Source organism: Cibotium barometz, chromosome 7 (assembly GCF_041138505.1).
Source record: "Cibotium barometz isolate CiBa-2024 chromosome 7, ASM4113850v1, whole genome shotgun sequence".
NCBI lineage: Eukaryota > Viridiplantae > Streptophyta > Polypodiopsida > Cyatheales > Cibotiaceae > Cibotium > Cibotium barometz.
Window position 1 is genome coordinate 53,287,153 of NC_141052.1, and position 15,161 is coordinate 53,302,313.

Sequence of the window (15,161 nt, forward strand, 5' to 3'; positions counted from 1 at the left end):
CTTCTCCTTTTTCCTCCTCCTCCTCTTGTTTTTCTTCTCCTTTTTCCTCCTCCTCCTCTTCTTCTTCTTGTCGATGATGAGAATTGTCTTCTTCTTCTTCTTCCAAGCTTCAAGAACTTGTTGATGTTGACGTGGTCTCCTCTTTGATGAAGCTCTTTTGTTGCCTTCCTTGACGCCTTTTTCTTCTCACCTTCTTCTACCACTGTCCTTCTTGATGAGGATGTGAATGGTTTATGAGAGAGAGAGAGAGAGAGAGAGAGAGAGAATGGGGATTGAAGGGGAACTTAGCCTTTGCAAGGCTCTGATACCATGTCAAAATTATGTGGAGTATGCACAACAGAAGCAATAGTTGATGGGCAAGATAAAGCAACATATATGAGAGAGAGTAAGAACACAAGATGTATCAAAAGCTTCTATATTACCTTCTATTCAGCCACTCCAAATTTGGCTTAACCTTCACCTTCAAGTGTTATGTTACTTGTGATACAAAAAGTGAGGCTTCCTACCCTTTATATAGAGTCCAGCAAGGGCTAGGGTTGGTGGTCCAACCCTAGATCCCTTTTCCACCCATATGCCCACTTTATTTGGGGTGTGTTCACACCTACCATGACCTCTTTCTCTCACCCTTTATTACTTGCATATCATATATTTTAACACAAAAGCATAAGATGCATGATGGGAATCTACCATATGTCTTGCTAGGCAAAGGAGTAGCTAGTTTGCTATTCCACATTGTCTACACCAGCCATTTTAGCCTACTCTTGGATGCATGTATGACTATCATTTCCTCATTCACGGTATCATCCATAATTGCCAGCTCCACACCACATGATGCTCAGGGTTTATCTCCATGCCACATGCTCAGGGTTTAGCTAACATACATCCATGAGATTGGTGTCTAGGTTTAGATGTGTATGGGCTTTTTCAAAAAGTTTAAGTGTTTCCTCATGCTCTGGACTTTGGAGTCTTCATGCTTATGCTAGACTTAGTGAGCGTGGTTGAGTGTGTGGGAGCCCCCTCACGATTAACCATGTGGCAAGTGCTGGGGAGCCCCTTATGGCCTTGGGGAGTTGCCACTTGGGGGGCTTCCCATAAGATCTTACAGATGCCAAAGCAATGAAGCTTTTTTCCATGCATAAATTTGCACACCTCATAACAAAGCACATATGTTCTTTGTTGTTATCCATCCACAAATTTTCACACCTCATAATAAAGCACATAAGTTCTTTGTTGTTATTTATGCACAAATTTGCACACCCTACAACAAAGCAAGCATGGCTAATAACATCGACGAGAAGCTCACAATCTATATCAACCGATTTAACAATTCAAGGAGCTATGCGATTTCATAAATATATGCACCACTTACCTTGCAAAAAAATAGGTCCTAATACCTTTAGATATGCAAATGTAAGTAATATTCAAATATGTAGAGAAACCCTTGTTACATGTAAGGTCCAATAACACGGTCTTCTTAAACAACAAGTTGTAAGGATTAGAAAAGACATTAAACCAAGCTAGGTGCCAAGTACAATGAGATGAAACACATTGCTAGATGACATACAAGCTCAAAAACTTTGGCTACAAAAAAGATGTTTGATATTTCAATATATGCTATGAATCTGTTCCATTATGGCTAGAATGTGCTCCTTGATCTTTTCTATAAACTAAGCAAGATGAAATAATATATACAAGTTCAACCACCAGCATGACAAATCTTGACAAATAAAAACAACAAAGAATAATCACATTCCATGTTCACAAAACAAGGAGCTATACAACCAGCATGTTGGAGCTAAAAATGATCCTTAGAAAAAAATAAAGAACTATGATAGAAAGTAAACAAATTTGTTTCTTCAAAATGGTTAGATTTATGCACTAATAAAGAAACAATATATCGTAAAGAAGCTACAACAAATTGGCTTTTATGAGAGTAGAAAGTAGAGAGGAACCTTTGTCAAAGTGTCTTTGCCAAGAAGCAACACATATTCACACCATCTCTAGCATGCCAAACATAAGAAAATACATAGGGCACATGACAGACTTTTTAAAGAGAATCACAAAGCTGCTAGTAAAAGTAGAGCGGAACCTTTGTCAAAGTGTCTTTGCCAAGAAGCAACACATATTCACACCATCTCTAGTATGCCAAACATAAGAAAATACATAGGGCACATGACAGACTTTTTAAAGAGAATCACAAAGCTGCTAGTAAAAGAGATCGAGGACATAGAAAACACAAGCCCTTACGTGACAATTTCCAAGTCACAAATTTGGAGACAATAGACAAGGCAAGAACAAATGTAGTACATTATGATTTCAAAATTAAATAAATACAATAGACAAGGAAAGAACACAAATGTAGTACATTATCATTTAAAAATTAAATATAAGAACACAAATGTAGTACATTATCATTTCAAAATTAAATAAGTTTCCCATTCTTGTGTCCATGTTAAATAGGAATAAAAACAATATCCCTGACTAAATGAGTGTCTATATAAGAGAATTTGGATACACTGCTTTAAAAAAAGATTTTTTAATCTTTGGTTCGATCTTAACAACAAGCAATATTTCCAAAGTCCCATATGATCATGTACACAACTATGGATCATACAAGTAAGACGAAAGTGTATCTTGCTCGTGCTGTACATTGTGAAGGTACACAAGATACCAAAGGTGACTCTATGAGGTTGCCCTTGGGGTTGTACACCACTAAATGGTAGCATTGTGTAGGGGATTTGCAAGCTACAATATTAATGTCATACCCTTTGGGTTGTACACCACTTGGAGAATTGGACCCTATGATCCTAGTAGTAACTGGGCAATGACTCTAGGGGGTTCCTTTATATAAGGAGGATTTGGCATAGCTAAATAAAGGATTTGAGTTCTCTTCTTATTGTGATAGACCATGACGTGCGTCTTTGCAACAACCACCACGCATGTGCACGCGTGCTATTGGTAGCAGAAAGAGAGACGAGAATTTGATATTTGATAAAAAAAGAAGATAGTGAGACCGGATTTTGATAGACCACAAATTTGATGAATTCCTTTGTAGTGACCGGAATTTGATAGACCACAAATTTGATGCGCCCAAGTGTGAAGGAAGCCTAGGTCTAAAAAGGGGTGCTATGTATCAAAGAATTTGAACGGGGAGACTCTTTGTGAGCGCTTCTTGGAGCTCTTCTTCCTCTTTCACATGGTATGCTCTTCTTGTTTTCAGAAATTTTGCGATAGAACGCAGTACGATCCCTGCGTTTGAAGCGCTTAAAAAAGAAAAGGGAAATCAAAATAAAAACTGCAAAATAATTTACATCTCTTGTGCCCTTGTTTTGTGCAGGCCGATCCACCATCGCGCAGGTATGCTCGCTTTCCTCTTTTTCCTGATACCTGCATATTTAGGGTTTATCTTTTAGTTCTTTTCCCCAAGAAAATGCTCAGGGTTTATCTTACTTCCAAATTCTTGTTTTTTACAATTTTCTTGGGTTAATTAGCGTGATAAAAAATCGTGTTTTAGATTTTACTGTGCTTTGCTCAAATGCTTTTTATGAGGGATAAAATTTCTCAGTAGCTCTGCAACTGTAAGCCATTATAAAAAAAAAACAAAGTTGGGTGGTGGAGACATGGGGGAGCAGCAAAAGTGTCAAGGTTTGAGCTCACGACCTTTAAGACAGACTATACCTGCCCATCAAAATATGTGTCATGGGGGAGACATGGGGGAGCAGCAAAAGTGTCAAGGTTTGAGCTCACGGCCTTTAAGACAGACTATACCTGCCCATCAAAATATGTCAAGATCATATGATGGGCAGCGAGTGGCAGAGCATGGGTGGGGATTTCTCTCCATCCATCTCACGGAAGGCAATTCTTCCGTCCATCTCAGAGGACTATGTAAAGACCCTAAGTAAGTAGCGAGCTAACCACTTGGATAAGAGTCTGTATAAAGGCCTTAAGTAGGTCGCGAGCGTACCATTTGGATAAGAGCTAGCTGATGAAAGGCCCTTTTTTTTGTTGCACTACTATTTATACCCCCTCCCTCCCAAATCCCTTTCTGTGGGGGGTTTTGTAAAACTGTCATGTGCAGGACTTTGGAGCATGGGTTGCTATTGTGGCAAGGGATTTGACTGGTGGTGGACATAGAGGGTTGTCGGCCAGTTCTAAGATACTGTTGCTGCCCATGTCCCACCCACCCTTATTGCATCACGCATGGATGAAACCATCGCTTGTGTCTTGATCTTGTGGTGGTGTGGGAACGAGGCAACATTGCTTCAACATCAAGCTCAGCAAAGCTAAACACTGATTCAGTCGCAAATGAAGGTGCATAGGTCCAAGGCATAGGAAAGTGCACAAGTACGAGGCCCAAGACAAGGAATACAAGACATGGAAGAATTCGGGCACACCCTGAAAGGCTTTCAGGGAACGGTTTGAGGGGAGGTTGATCCTCCAAGGGGTGGAGTGAGAGTGCCAGATCATTTCCTAGGAAAGAAGGCCAGAGACAGTGTTCAGGGATAGGGCAAGAACGGAATGGGGACTGGATGGAATAGATGCATAGATCTTCATCAAAGCGAGTGGATTTGTAGATTGGGCCGGGTGTTGAGTGAAAAGGTTGCCAGAGTAGGAAGGATGACAGAGGGACTCTGGAAACAGAGAATGGGATGATGACAGTCATCCAAGAACCAAGGTCACCGCGAAACATTTCACTATCGAAACGAAACGATGCTGAAACGATTTATTTTGGAACAAAACATTTCAACACCAGGTAGGTGGACAGTGAAACGTTGGACCGAAACGATCATATACATAAAATGTGAAGGTGCTGGCCAATAGTTATAAGATGATATTAGCATATTTATCATGAGTAAACAAAGAAGACATACAAAAGAGATGAGAAAAGAACAAATAGGATGAAAGAAGAAAAGATAAAGAATTATGAAAGCTAAAAAGCACACAAAATCACAACCTTTTTTCCCACATGAAACGATATGCTTTCGATGTGCACATGAAACGTTTCAACACTGAAACGTGAAACGAGTTTCAAAGTCATTGAAACGAGTTTCATGGTGACTATGACAAGAACACAGATTGGAATCCCGTCATCAAGTTTAGCAGAGGGGGATGTCATGTGCAAGACATGCATTGGCTAATCCCAGGCTAGTTCTGAAGAGGCAACAAATCAGAACCAGAGTTTTGGAGCATGGTTTGCTACTGTGGCAAGGGATTTGACTGGTGGTGGACATGGAGGGTTGTCGACCAACATATACAAGAGTACGATCAGTCGGCTGTAGCAAGTTTTATGGTTTTTGTCTAGAAGCTGGCTGACGAGCAATCGGCCGGTTCACACTGTCTTTCCAAGCCTATAAAAGGCAACATTGCTCAACAATATGAAGCATTCAGTCCATCATTGGGCTGGATCATAGACTAGGATTAGATTAGGTATATTACTACCTTTTCAAGGCAGCTTATGGTTGTAGGATTTGTAAATCCTTTTTGTACCATATGAATATATTGAATACTTCAAATTTGTGCGTTATATTCGTCGTGAAAGATTGCTGAATTCTGAGCATTGAAGTTACGGATTCGACCACGAAGCTTTCGCATGTTACAGTAACATTTCTACTCGATGTGAGAGGCCAATGACACGTACAAAACTACTTCATCAGTGTGAAAATGCAAGAGATGCACTCATTTCATGTTTTCAGGATTCATAAGTCTATTCTTGGTAGCGAATTGCAGCTCTTGGTTATTTGCACATAAGACTCATCCCAAGGGCACTTCAAAAAACCCTTGAAGGTGTTATGTGGTGAGCTAGTAGGAGAGCTTGTGCATGTTTAACCCTTGGCACCATTTCACGCCCACAGGCGAGAGGCCACATGGGCCTAATATGCCATTGTCAAGGACCTCTTTCAATGAAAACTATTGATTTCATATCTTTGGTCGCTTAGTTATGATGATGTAACTATTTGGTCCTCCTAGCTCTATTTCACATGATGAAATCCATGCCCGGACACCAGACAGGTGGAAGAAGACATGGGAACAGGGTCCATAAGGATTGATTAAGAAAAAGCACCATTCTTGGTCAAAAAGCAAGGAAAAAGCAAAAGTCAAACAGGGTTGACCGTGAGCCAAGGGCACCATTGGAAAGAGGAGACTGAGCCGAACCAAAAAGCTAAAAGGCGCTTTCTCAAAAAGCAGCTCTAAGGCCAAAAAGCAAGGCCTTAGAGCGAGAAAAGACCAAAAGTTGAGTAATATTTTATTAATAAAAGTAAAAAGAGAAAAGCAAAAGCATGAAGGCTTTTTGGCAAAAAGTAGGGTCTCTTACAAGTATAAAAAGGATTGGACTTCTCTTGTAGTACCATGAACAAGATGATTGAAGATTGAAAGAGATCGTGGAGTATGTATGGACATCATTATGATCATGAAGAGCTTCTTCTTCGCCATCAACACCTTCTCCAACATGCTTTTTAGATGTACGGTCATCCTAAGACTTGTATGGGCATATGCATGGGCGATATGGACGCGTGTACGGAGGTGTACGTACATAAATTTCAGAAACCCTAAAATTGCTCCAAAAACCCTAAAAATTACTGTTTGGATGTTTTTATCGCCCAAAAACCATTAAAACAGGTTTTATATCAGTTTTCTTGCAAGAAAGAGCTTTTCCATGGTTTTCTTCATGGACAAGGCTATAGGAGTGGAGATTACTCATGGGATGAGCGAGTGTTTCTTGGACTTGGACATATAGATTGGACATGGAACATGAAGCTTGGACATAAACATGGAACTTGGACATATAGGTTGGGCATGAAGCTTGGACATGAACATGGAACTTGGTTATGGAAGTTGGACTTGGACTTGGACTTGGACTTGGCCTTGGACTTGGATTTGGATTTGGATTCATTGGATTTAGATTTGGATATTTGGATTTGGTACTAGCTCGGTGAGAGATACTTGTGGGTCATCCCCTTGGTGTGCTCGACATTAGATATCTTGTACGTCGACATCGACATCAACTTGGATATCCTACATCGGCATATTTGTTTGTTTTGTATTCATGGATTGTACTGATCTTGGCTAGCATGCCTGTGGATTGTTCTTGAATAAATTCTTGAAAGGGGGCGGGGCTTGTTCCGCGTTCCAATGTGGTGTACTGTGCAAGATCCCCATTCCCTTTTCTCTCTCCCCCTTCTCTCTTCATATTTTTATCTCTTGGACACGTGGTTGAGTCTGTCACTGCACGCCCCGCTGGGCTTACAGATGATTACATTGAAAGCTTAAAGTTTTTCTTTCCATTTTATTTGAATAATACATGACATAAATCTAGTCACTTGAAGTCTTTTACTTCCTATTTTCTTTTGATGAGAACAAGATCCTTGGATTAGCAAAACTACAGCTCAAACATCTCATAATGAGTGCATAGTTTCATTCCGTACTCATGTTAAGAGGTGGTAATTTGTATAGCAACTCTCGGGTTATTACATGATTGGAAGTTGTGGATTATCCCGTATGCAAGAGCATGGGAAGTTGAAGAGCCATATATAGGGTGTGGTGGCACCTTGTCATAGATATCTCCTCCTCCTGGGTTTTTGGGGGGAGAAACGTTTGGGAGATGGGAGCCTAGCCACGGACGTTGCTTAGCGCCTTGGGGTGGTGTGCGTGCATGGTATCAGAGCTCGGCCTCTGTGGTCCTGGGGGGGTCCTAACCTCTGCTTGATTGAGTGCTCGAATTGAAGGAGCGTGTTAGAGGTGGTAATTTGCCTCGGGTTATTGCATGAGTGGAAGTTGTGGTGGATTATCCCATATGCAAGAGTATGGGAAGTTGAAGAGTTATATATAGGGTGTGGTGGCACCTTATTATAGATATCTTCTTTGGCCGGGTTTTTGTGGGGAGCAGCGAATGGGAGATGGGAGCCCAACCATTGATGTTGCTCAATGCCCTGGGGTGGTGTGTGCTGCTATTGCTGCGTGACTTTGACAACTAGTACAATTCACACTGTATGAATTGTATTGCATTGTGCGAACACTTTTTTTGGGTATGTGTTTTTCCCTTTGTCACGTGCATGCCCGTGCTATGGCTAGTCTTGTGCATGAACAATCTTAATCCCTGGTTAAGCATCAGTAGGACAGCATCATCAGTAGCATCAGAAGCATCATCAGTAGCAACATCATCCTCCGCAAAAGCCTCAGCTTCTTCAACAAGATCATCACCATTATCATCATCATGGGGGCTAGATGACTTGTCGATAGCCAGTAGCACACAGTGGTTGCCAACATACTGTCTAGGCATGAGGCGGCAGTAGCCAGAAAGGGCATAGCAACATGGTGGACAACATGGTCGACATGCTCTAGTGGATGGCCGATTGCATCCCTCACATATGTATAAGCATAAGCACATATATATAAGCATAAGCACATAATTCAGTCAACGATCCAATTCAGTCATTCATTCATAAGTCTAGGTAGTAGAAGTTATGTAGAAAGGGGCCAGGGGTCAAACCCCTTGGGGTTGACCTAGGCCTAGATATGTACAAGCATTTATGCAACCTTTTTGTACCATATTAAAATACAGAAAACCTTAACACTAATCTCTCCTCTTTTCTCTCCTCTGTCTTAATCATGTTTAATCAGCATCTTGTTCTTAATCAGGCTTAGGGTTGTGGATCAGTACAACAAGGCTTTCCGTGCATGCAACATTGGTATCAGAGCATTCAAGCTTAGCTCACTAAGCATAGTCCCAAGGAAGGTGTAGAATTCCAGTAGAAAGGATGTAGCAAGTAGGGTAGCAGATGGAGTGGTCTGCAAACAACAGGCGAAGCCAGAGGAAGCGTTTCTCGAGGGTATGTACGCAAAACTAGTACATCATTAAGCTCTTAGATCAGTTCCAAAGGCAGAGCAACAGGCATGATTAGTTCTGGCAGGTGACCCACTGCTCTGTCAAGGGTAAGGGAAAGCAATGATGGAGACAATAGTTGAATAGGTGCTTAGTTCTTTAGCAAGACTTGGAAGTGGAGATGAAGAGTGAAGGTGTTTATACAAAAAGATTAGTCAAAGTCAAAGTCAGTTAAGTAGAAGTCAAAGTGAGTAGTAGTTTAAAGTCGGTAGCAATCCAAGGAGGAAGGATGATAGAGTGTCCATCCCGTCATCAAGTTTAGCAGAAGAGAATGTCACGTGCACGGTTGTGCCATGGCTAATCCTGTGCATGAATTGTCTTAATCCTTGGTTAAGCATGAGTAGGACACCATCATCAGAAGCATCGTCAATAGCAGCATCATCTTCAGCAAAAGCCCTAGTTTCGTCAATAGGATCATCCCCATCCCCATCCCCATCCCCATCACCATCACCATCATCATCATGTGTCAAACCCCCACGGATCTCCTCGTAGAGCAATCCTAAAACATGACTCGAAACTTGCAAAACAAAGCCAAACAACGTGAAGGGGGTGCAGGCCTGACTCACCACCCAACCATGACAGTCGTGGACAAAACCCACAAATCTTGGCTGTTCCCATCGAGCCACGAGCTAAGCTAACTAGCAAGACGCACCGACCAGTCTCTACCCCATTACGTCCCATACCACCAGGGAGCTACCCTCGCGGGTCTCGAGATTGTTGTTGTTCTCAGCTGCATGAAGCATGTGCAGGTCTGCACTAGATCTAGGCTGCTGATTGTAGAGCTCTCGCAAAGACTCGTGAGACTCTATGAACAACTGACTAACCTTGGCCACCCTTTTATAGGCTCTTGGCCGGTCATCGGGCATCCACACTTGGGCACCCGCCTATCCATACTTGGGTGCCCACTCGTCAGTCTATCCTTTGCTCAGCGTGCCAATCAGCCTGCCTAGCTTTAAGCTTCCCCAAGCCTCGAAGCTACTTGTGTGTGTGTGTTGCACACGGTAGATACACCCTGTGCTCATGACATACTCCCCTTTCTCTAAGAGCTCACTCCTGAGCTCAGTAAAAACCCAGGGTAGTCCCTTTGAAGGGTAGTCAATGTCTTCCATGTAGCGTCCTCCTCAACAGCGATCCTTCCACTTGATCTTGTATTCCGTGAGTAGTGTATTCCGCAACCGTCTTTCACGAAATCCAAGAATCTTTTCCGGTTCGTGTGGCACAAATGTAATATCCTTGATATCTATGATTTCTTGAGGGGTAACTAAGTGGACTGTTCCACCCAATACTTCCTTAAGTCTACTGACATGAAATACAGGATGAACTTTTACATGAGAAGGCGAGTCCAACTGAACCAATCCGGCTTTGATACCATTGTCAAATCCCCATGGATCTCCTCGTAGAGTAATCCTGAAACACGACTCGAAACCTCCAAAACAAAGCCAAACAACGTGAAGGGGATGCAGGCCTGACTCACCACACCCAACCATTACAACCGTGGGAAAAACCCACAAGTCTTGGCTTTCCCACCGAGCCACGAGCTGAGCTAACTAGCAAGACGCACCGAGCAGTCTCTACCCCATGACGTCCCATACTGCCAAGGAGCTACCCTTGTGAGTCTCGAGATTGTTGCCGGTCTCAGTTGCATGAAGCATGTGCACGTCTGCATTAGATCTAGGCTCCTGACCGTAGAGCTCTCACAAAGACTCGCGAGATTGTATGAACAACTGACGAACCTTGGCCACCCTTTTATAGGTTCTTGGCCGGTCACCAGGCGTCTACACTTGGGAGCCCGCCCGTCCATACTTGGATGTCCGTTCGTCAGTCTATCCCTAGCCCAGCTCGCCAATCAGCCTGCCTAGCTTTAAGCTTCCCCAAGCCTCGAAGCTAGTCTTGTTTGCTTGTTGCACACGGTAGATACACTTTGTGCACATGACATCATGGGGGCTAGATGACCTGTTGGTAGCCAATAGGACACGGTCGACTGCTAGTAGATTGTCTAGGCATGAGGTAGCAGCAGCCAGAAAGGGCATGGCAACATGGTGGACAATATTTAAGGCAAAGCACATAATTAACGAGATTTAATCCCTAGTTTAGGTCCATAGCAGGCTGACAGGCCTTGGTGTGGTTGGTTGATTGCGTCCCTCACATACATATAAGCATAAGTGCATAAAGTCATTCATTTATAAGTCTAGGCAGTAGAAGTTATGTAGAAAGGGGCCAAGGGTCAACCCCTTGGGGCTGACCAAGGCCCAGACATGTACAAGCATTTATGCAACCTTTTTGTACCATATTAAAATACATAAAACCTTGACACCACTCTCTCTTCTTCTCTCTGCTGTCATGTGCATCACAGATGCCATGGACATTTCTAGGGCTAGATCCAGAAGAGGCAAGCAGATAAAGATTATGAACCAGTAGAACCAGAAGGTAGGAGCTTCAGGTGACTCATCTGAGGTGGACATGGAGCATAGCATGGATCAGAAGGCTGTCGGCTGCATGGAGGCTGACATCAGCATGACCAAAGGACTGTCGGCTGCAGGACAGAATGTGCTGGCAGCAGGCGCATCCAGAGGACACAGTCGGCAGCATTAAATGGATTTTATGAATTAACCCTAACAGTAAGCTTCTCAATTCTTTTCACAAAAAGTCTTCTATTTGATCACGAGGATGTGGTCAACATTAGGAAGGGGGAAATTTTAACCCATTTTGGGATTAACAGCTGTGGCTAGTAATATTCTACATCAAGGAGCAAAGATAGACACATCAAATGGATGTATGATTAAGCTATGAAGCAATGGTGTCCAAATCTACGGGCGCATGTGATGATTCAACAGAATAGTTATGGTGATTTTTGCTCCAAGAGCGTGTGGTAGGTAGCTAGGATGAATCTCCTATGAATGAGATTAAGCATTGTATAAGCAATAGGACACTTACGAGCCTTGGGCATACGGTCGGCCACAATTTAAGTGTGTTAACACTTATGGCCTTGTAGATAAGTTTGTTTTCTCTCATAATACAACACACTCTCCCATTGTGCAGTTCAGTCTTGCTTTTGCTTCTATAATGGATTAATGGAAGCCTCTATAATATTTTTATTAATGGAAGTCTCTGTAGTATTTTTAACCGAGTTGGCGTGACAACGGATCGGGAGGAGTGTGTGGCTACTCAATGGACTATAACCGAGTTGGCGTGACAACGGATCGGGAGGAGTATGATGTAGAGATCTCTACTCTATCCTTTATGGAATGATTAAGACTAAAGGTTGGTGGTGATGATTAATGGAAGCCTCTGTAATATTTTTAACCACCTAAGACTAAGGTGGGCCATGCAATGCTAGTTTTTCCACCTGTTTTGAGAGAGTTGATCACCTGGTGCTCATGCTTGTCCATGACTAAGGTGCCCGCATATGGATGTCCAGTCTAATGAGTGAAAAAAGACGAGGTCCCTGAGTCATACCTTGTCCATTGTTCTAAGTGAGTATGAGTCCTTTTAAAACATGAGGTGCCCATTTAATAGAATGTCCACCCTTTTTAATAAGTTTGTGAACATTATCAAATGTCCTTTGTAAAGCTTGTGTTCATGCATGTCTGTTTTCCCCAATTCGCTCCCCAAGTCACAGGGACTATGTATAGAGCTGTTGTATGGTATCCTAGAGTAATTCGTGCCTTCCATTTACTGACAGTACATGAGCAGCCTCACATTCCCAAGTTTGCAATGATCTTTCAGCCTTTTGAAGGTAATTTTTACTGGCTTTCAGGTATTCTGTGTCTCCTCCTAGGCGCTCAAAGTACCGTTCGCGATCTCGTACCCCACCTGTGAGGCGGGGGCGCTCTCCATCAAGATCACGGAGTGGGTCAAGGTGAGCAGAATGTTCTTGTTCTTAGACTTGAAAAGGAAAATCACATATTTGGACTGGGTAAGTTTTATGCCTTGTTTTGGCTCATGAGACTTTGTGTTTTAAACCCCCCTTTGACAGGAGTCCTAATGGTTTACCTGATGCTACCAATCCTGGAAATAATCTTTTTGTGACTGGTCTTTCCACACGGACCACAGAGAGCGATCTAGAGGATTATTTTGCGAAGGAAGGCAAGGTATGGATTTTGTTCTTACGAGTGGTTTTCCTGCCATATAAAATTTGGATATTTATGCACTGTTGTGTCAGATCGCTTTTAATAATCGCAGATGATGTCTATCCAAGTTTGAAGGCAAAACCCCCTGTTTCCCACATGTCAGTTGTTGTCACATGCCATAACTGCTCTGCCACATTTGCAACAGTGCAGCTAAGCTATAGATTGTTTTTCGTCAGGTGGTGGAATGCAGACTAGTAGTTGATGCCCGTTCGAGAGCATCCCGTGGCTTTGCATTCATCACTATGGACACGGTTGCGACTGCTGAACGGTGTATCAAGTACCTGAATGGATCCACACTTGACGGAAGGGTTGTTACAGTTGAAAAGGTGCCTACTCTTTATCTATGTTTTTTTGGGCTCATGTTGACCTTGTTTGGTTTCATATTTGGCTTTTTTTTTTTGTCTGCCCGAACATTTGTATCATGCCTTTGTTTGTAAATTTTACAGAGCTTAGAGTTGCCGAAACTTTGATTCAAATATTCAGATTTCTTTTCAGCTTCTTGGTTGGTGCCAAGGCAGGCCAAGTCAATTTCAGAGCTACAGCACTAGATCACTTGGTCAAATTATAGCAGTTCCTGCTTTGCACCAACTTAACAATTACCATGCCTGCCACACTACCTTTCAAAGCTCAAACAATGACCACAACTTTAAGCAAGGCATCTGAGTTCGGGTATATTTTGCTTAAAGATTTGCACCCATTTGTGCAACGTAATTTCCAAGAGTTGTCAAGAGTTTTCTTGCTTATGTAGCAGACTAGTTATCGCATGACGTTTGCTGTTTGGCCTACCTGAGTAGCTGGGTGTATAGGTTTCCCAACACGATGCACATCCTATTGGCTGTACAATATGAAAATAGGCCTTGAAAACTGGTGTTTTTGTATGTACACAGATATTAGACTTGATAGTCTTTCCGACTCTCTTGGGTTTGTTGCTGATTTTATGGAGCGGGTTATTGCTTATGATGATAGCACATACACACTGGATGACTGCTATTTGTTTTTTGTACCAGGCCAGGCGTCGACGACCGCGAACACCCACTCCAGGAAGATACCTTGGTATCAGAAGACCAGGTATAGTTGCACTTAATGTTTGATTTCAGGCAAGTATTATCGGATGTATGATGGACATGCCTGCACACGTGCAATGCACACAGGCCCACAGTGCATGCATGCACCAACTGATTTTGCTCTATTTTCTAGGGTATGGTGATCGTAGCAGACGCCATTATGAGCCCTCACATGATTCATATCGTTCCCGGCGTCGTGACTACTCTCCAGAGTATTCACCATATCGCAGTCAAAGGTATGGGCGTGATCGAGGTAGGTCACCGGGATATTCTCCTTACCGTAGTCCGAGGCGTGGCTATTCACGATCAAGGTCACGAACTCGGTCTCCATACTCAAGGTAGTGCACTTTGAGATGCGTTTGGGAGCATGGCTGGTATTTTGGCAGTAATTTTGGGCAATGGACTCGGTGGCATGGTTTCAGGAAGCTCCGATTTAGGACTCCAAGTACATTCATTAGGACACTAGTTTTTGCACGTGGCTCTAGTAGACTACTGTCTGCCAGGATAGAAGCAAAAGCTTGGGTTCTTGAATATGGGCTGTTGTTAAAAGTGATCGCCTTTGCTTAAGATGGGACAGGTGGTGTGTAATCTGTTGCTTTGTTTACAAACTCGGAAGATGATTAGACTTACTGGTGCCTCAGATCTCTACCACGTATATAATTTGTCAAAGGTCTCTATGAATAGTAAGGGAAGCTAACTTACACTTACATGAGCTCTTAACAGGGCGGTTAGCATCTTGGCTGTCACTACCTCTTCTGACAAATCCTTGTGGTCCTCATGATACCATGACGTCCTCCTCTGACAGCATGATCGACAGCAGTCGGCCAGAATACAAGCTTTTGAGTGTTCATTAAGATTGTCAATCGTCTATGACCCTTGTGCATGGTAACATTCTTGTGTGTTGCTGTATTATTCTTGTGTAACTGTGTGCCTAATTCTTCGCATGCCAGCTAGGGAATGTACATAACGTGGATATCGGGATTGTTTTCTTTAATGGTGACTTGCATGAGGAGGTATATGTATATCGGTCTCTTGGTTTTGTTGAGAAGAGATATGAATCTAAAGTATGTAAGTTAAGAAAAGCCT

The 15,161-nt window shown here is 42.7% G+C and overlaps 1 protein-coding gene across 2 annotated transcripts; it reads left to right on the top strand.

The window, feature by feature from the left end:
* The first annotated feature begins 3,063 nt into the window (after positions 1 to 3,063).
* LOC147637173 (serine/arginine-rich splicing factor SR45a-like) lies at positions 3,064 to 14,929 on the top strand. Of its 2 annotated transcripts, XR_015266339.1 has the most exons (8): positions 3,064 to 3,199; positions 3,338 to 3,357; positions 12,639 to 12,740; positions 12,858 to 12,972; positions 13,188 to 13,337; positions 13,507 to 13,680; positions 14,019 to 14,079; positions 14,209 to 14,287. XR_015266339.1 is itself a non-coding variant. In XM_086800780.1 (7 exons), exons 1-7 carry the CDS (start codon positions 3,197 to 3,199, stop codon positions 14,415 to 14,417), a joined length of 660 nt encoding a protein of 219 aa, XP_086656906.1. In that variant the 5' UTR covers positions 3,064 to 3,196; the 3' UTR covers positions 14,418 to 14,929. The 2 variants fall into 2 exon arrangements, 1 of the variants encoding a protein (XP_086656906.1); XM_086800780.1 differs by lacking the exon at positions 13,507 to 13,680 and having other exon boundaries at positions 14,209 to 14,929.
* The last annotated feature ends 232 nt before the right edge of the window (positions 14,930 to 15,161 follow it).

Coding starts and splice junctions, on each gene's coding strand:
- LOC147637173 (XM_086800780.1), top strand. Junction 12,973..13,187: donor ATTTTGCGAAGGAAGGCAAG/GTATGGATTTTG, acceptor GTTTTTCGTCAG/GTGGTGGAATGCAGACTAGT. Junction 13,338..14,018: donor GGGTTGTTACAGTTGAAAAG/GTGCCTACTCTT, acceptor TTTTTGTACCAG/GCCAGGCGTCGACGACCGCG.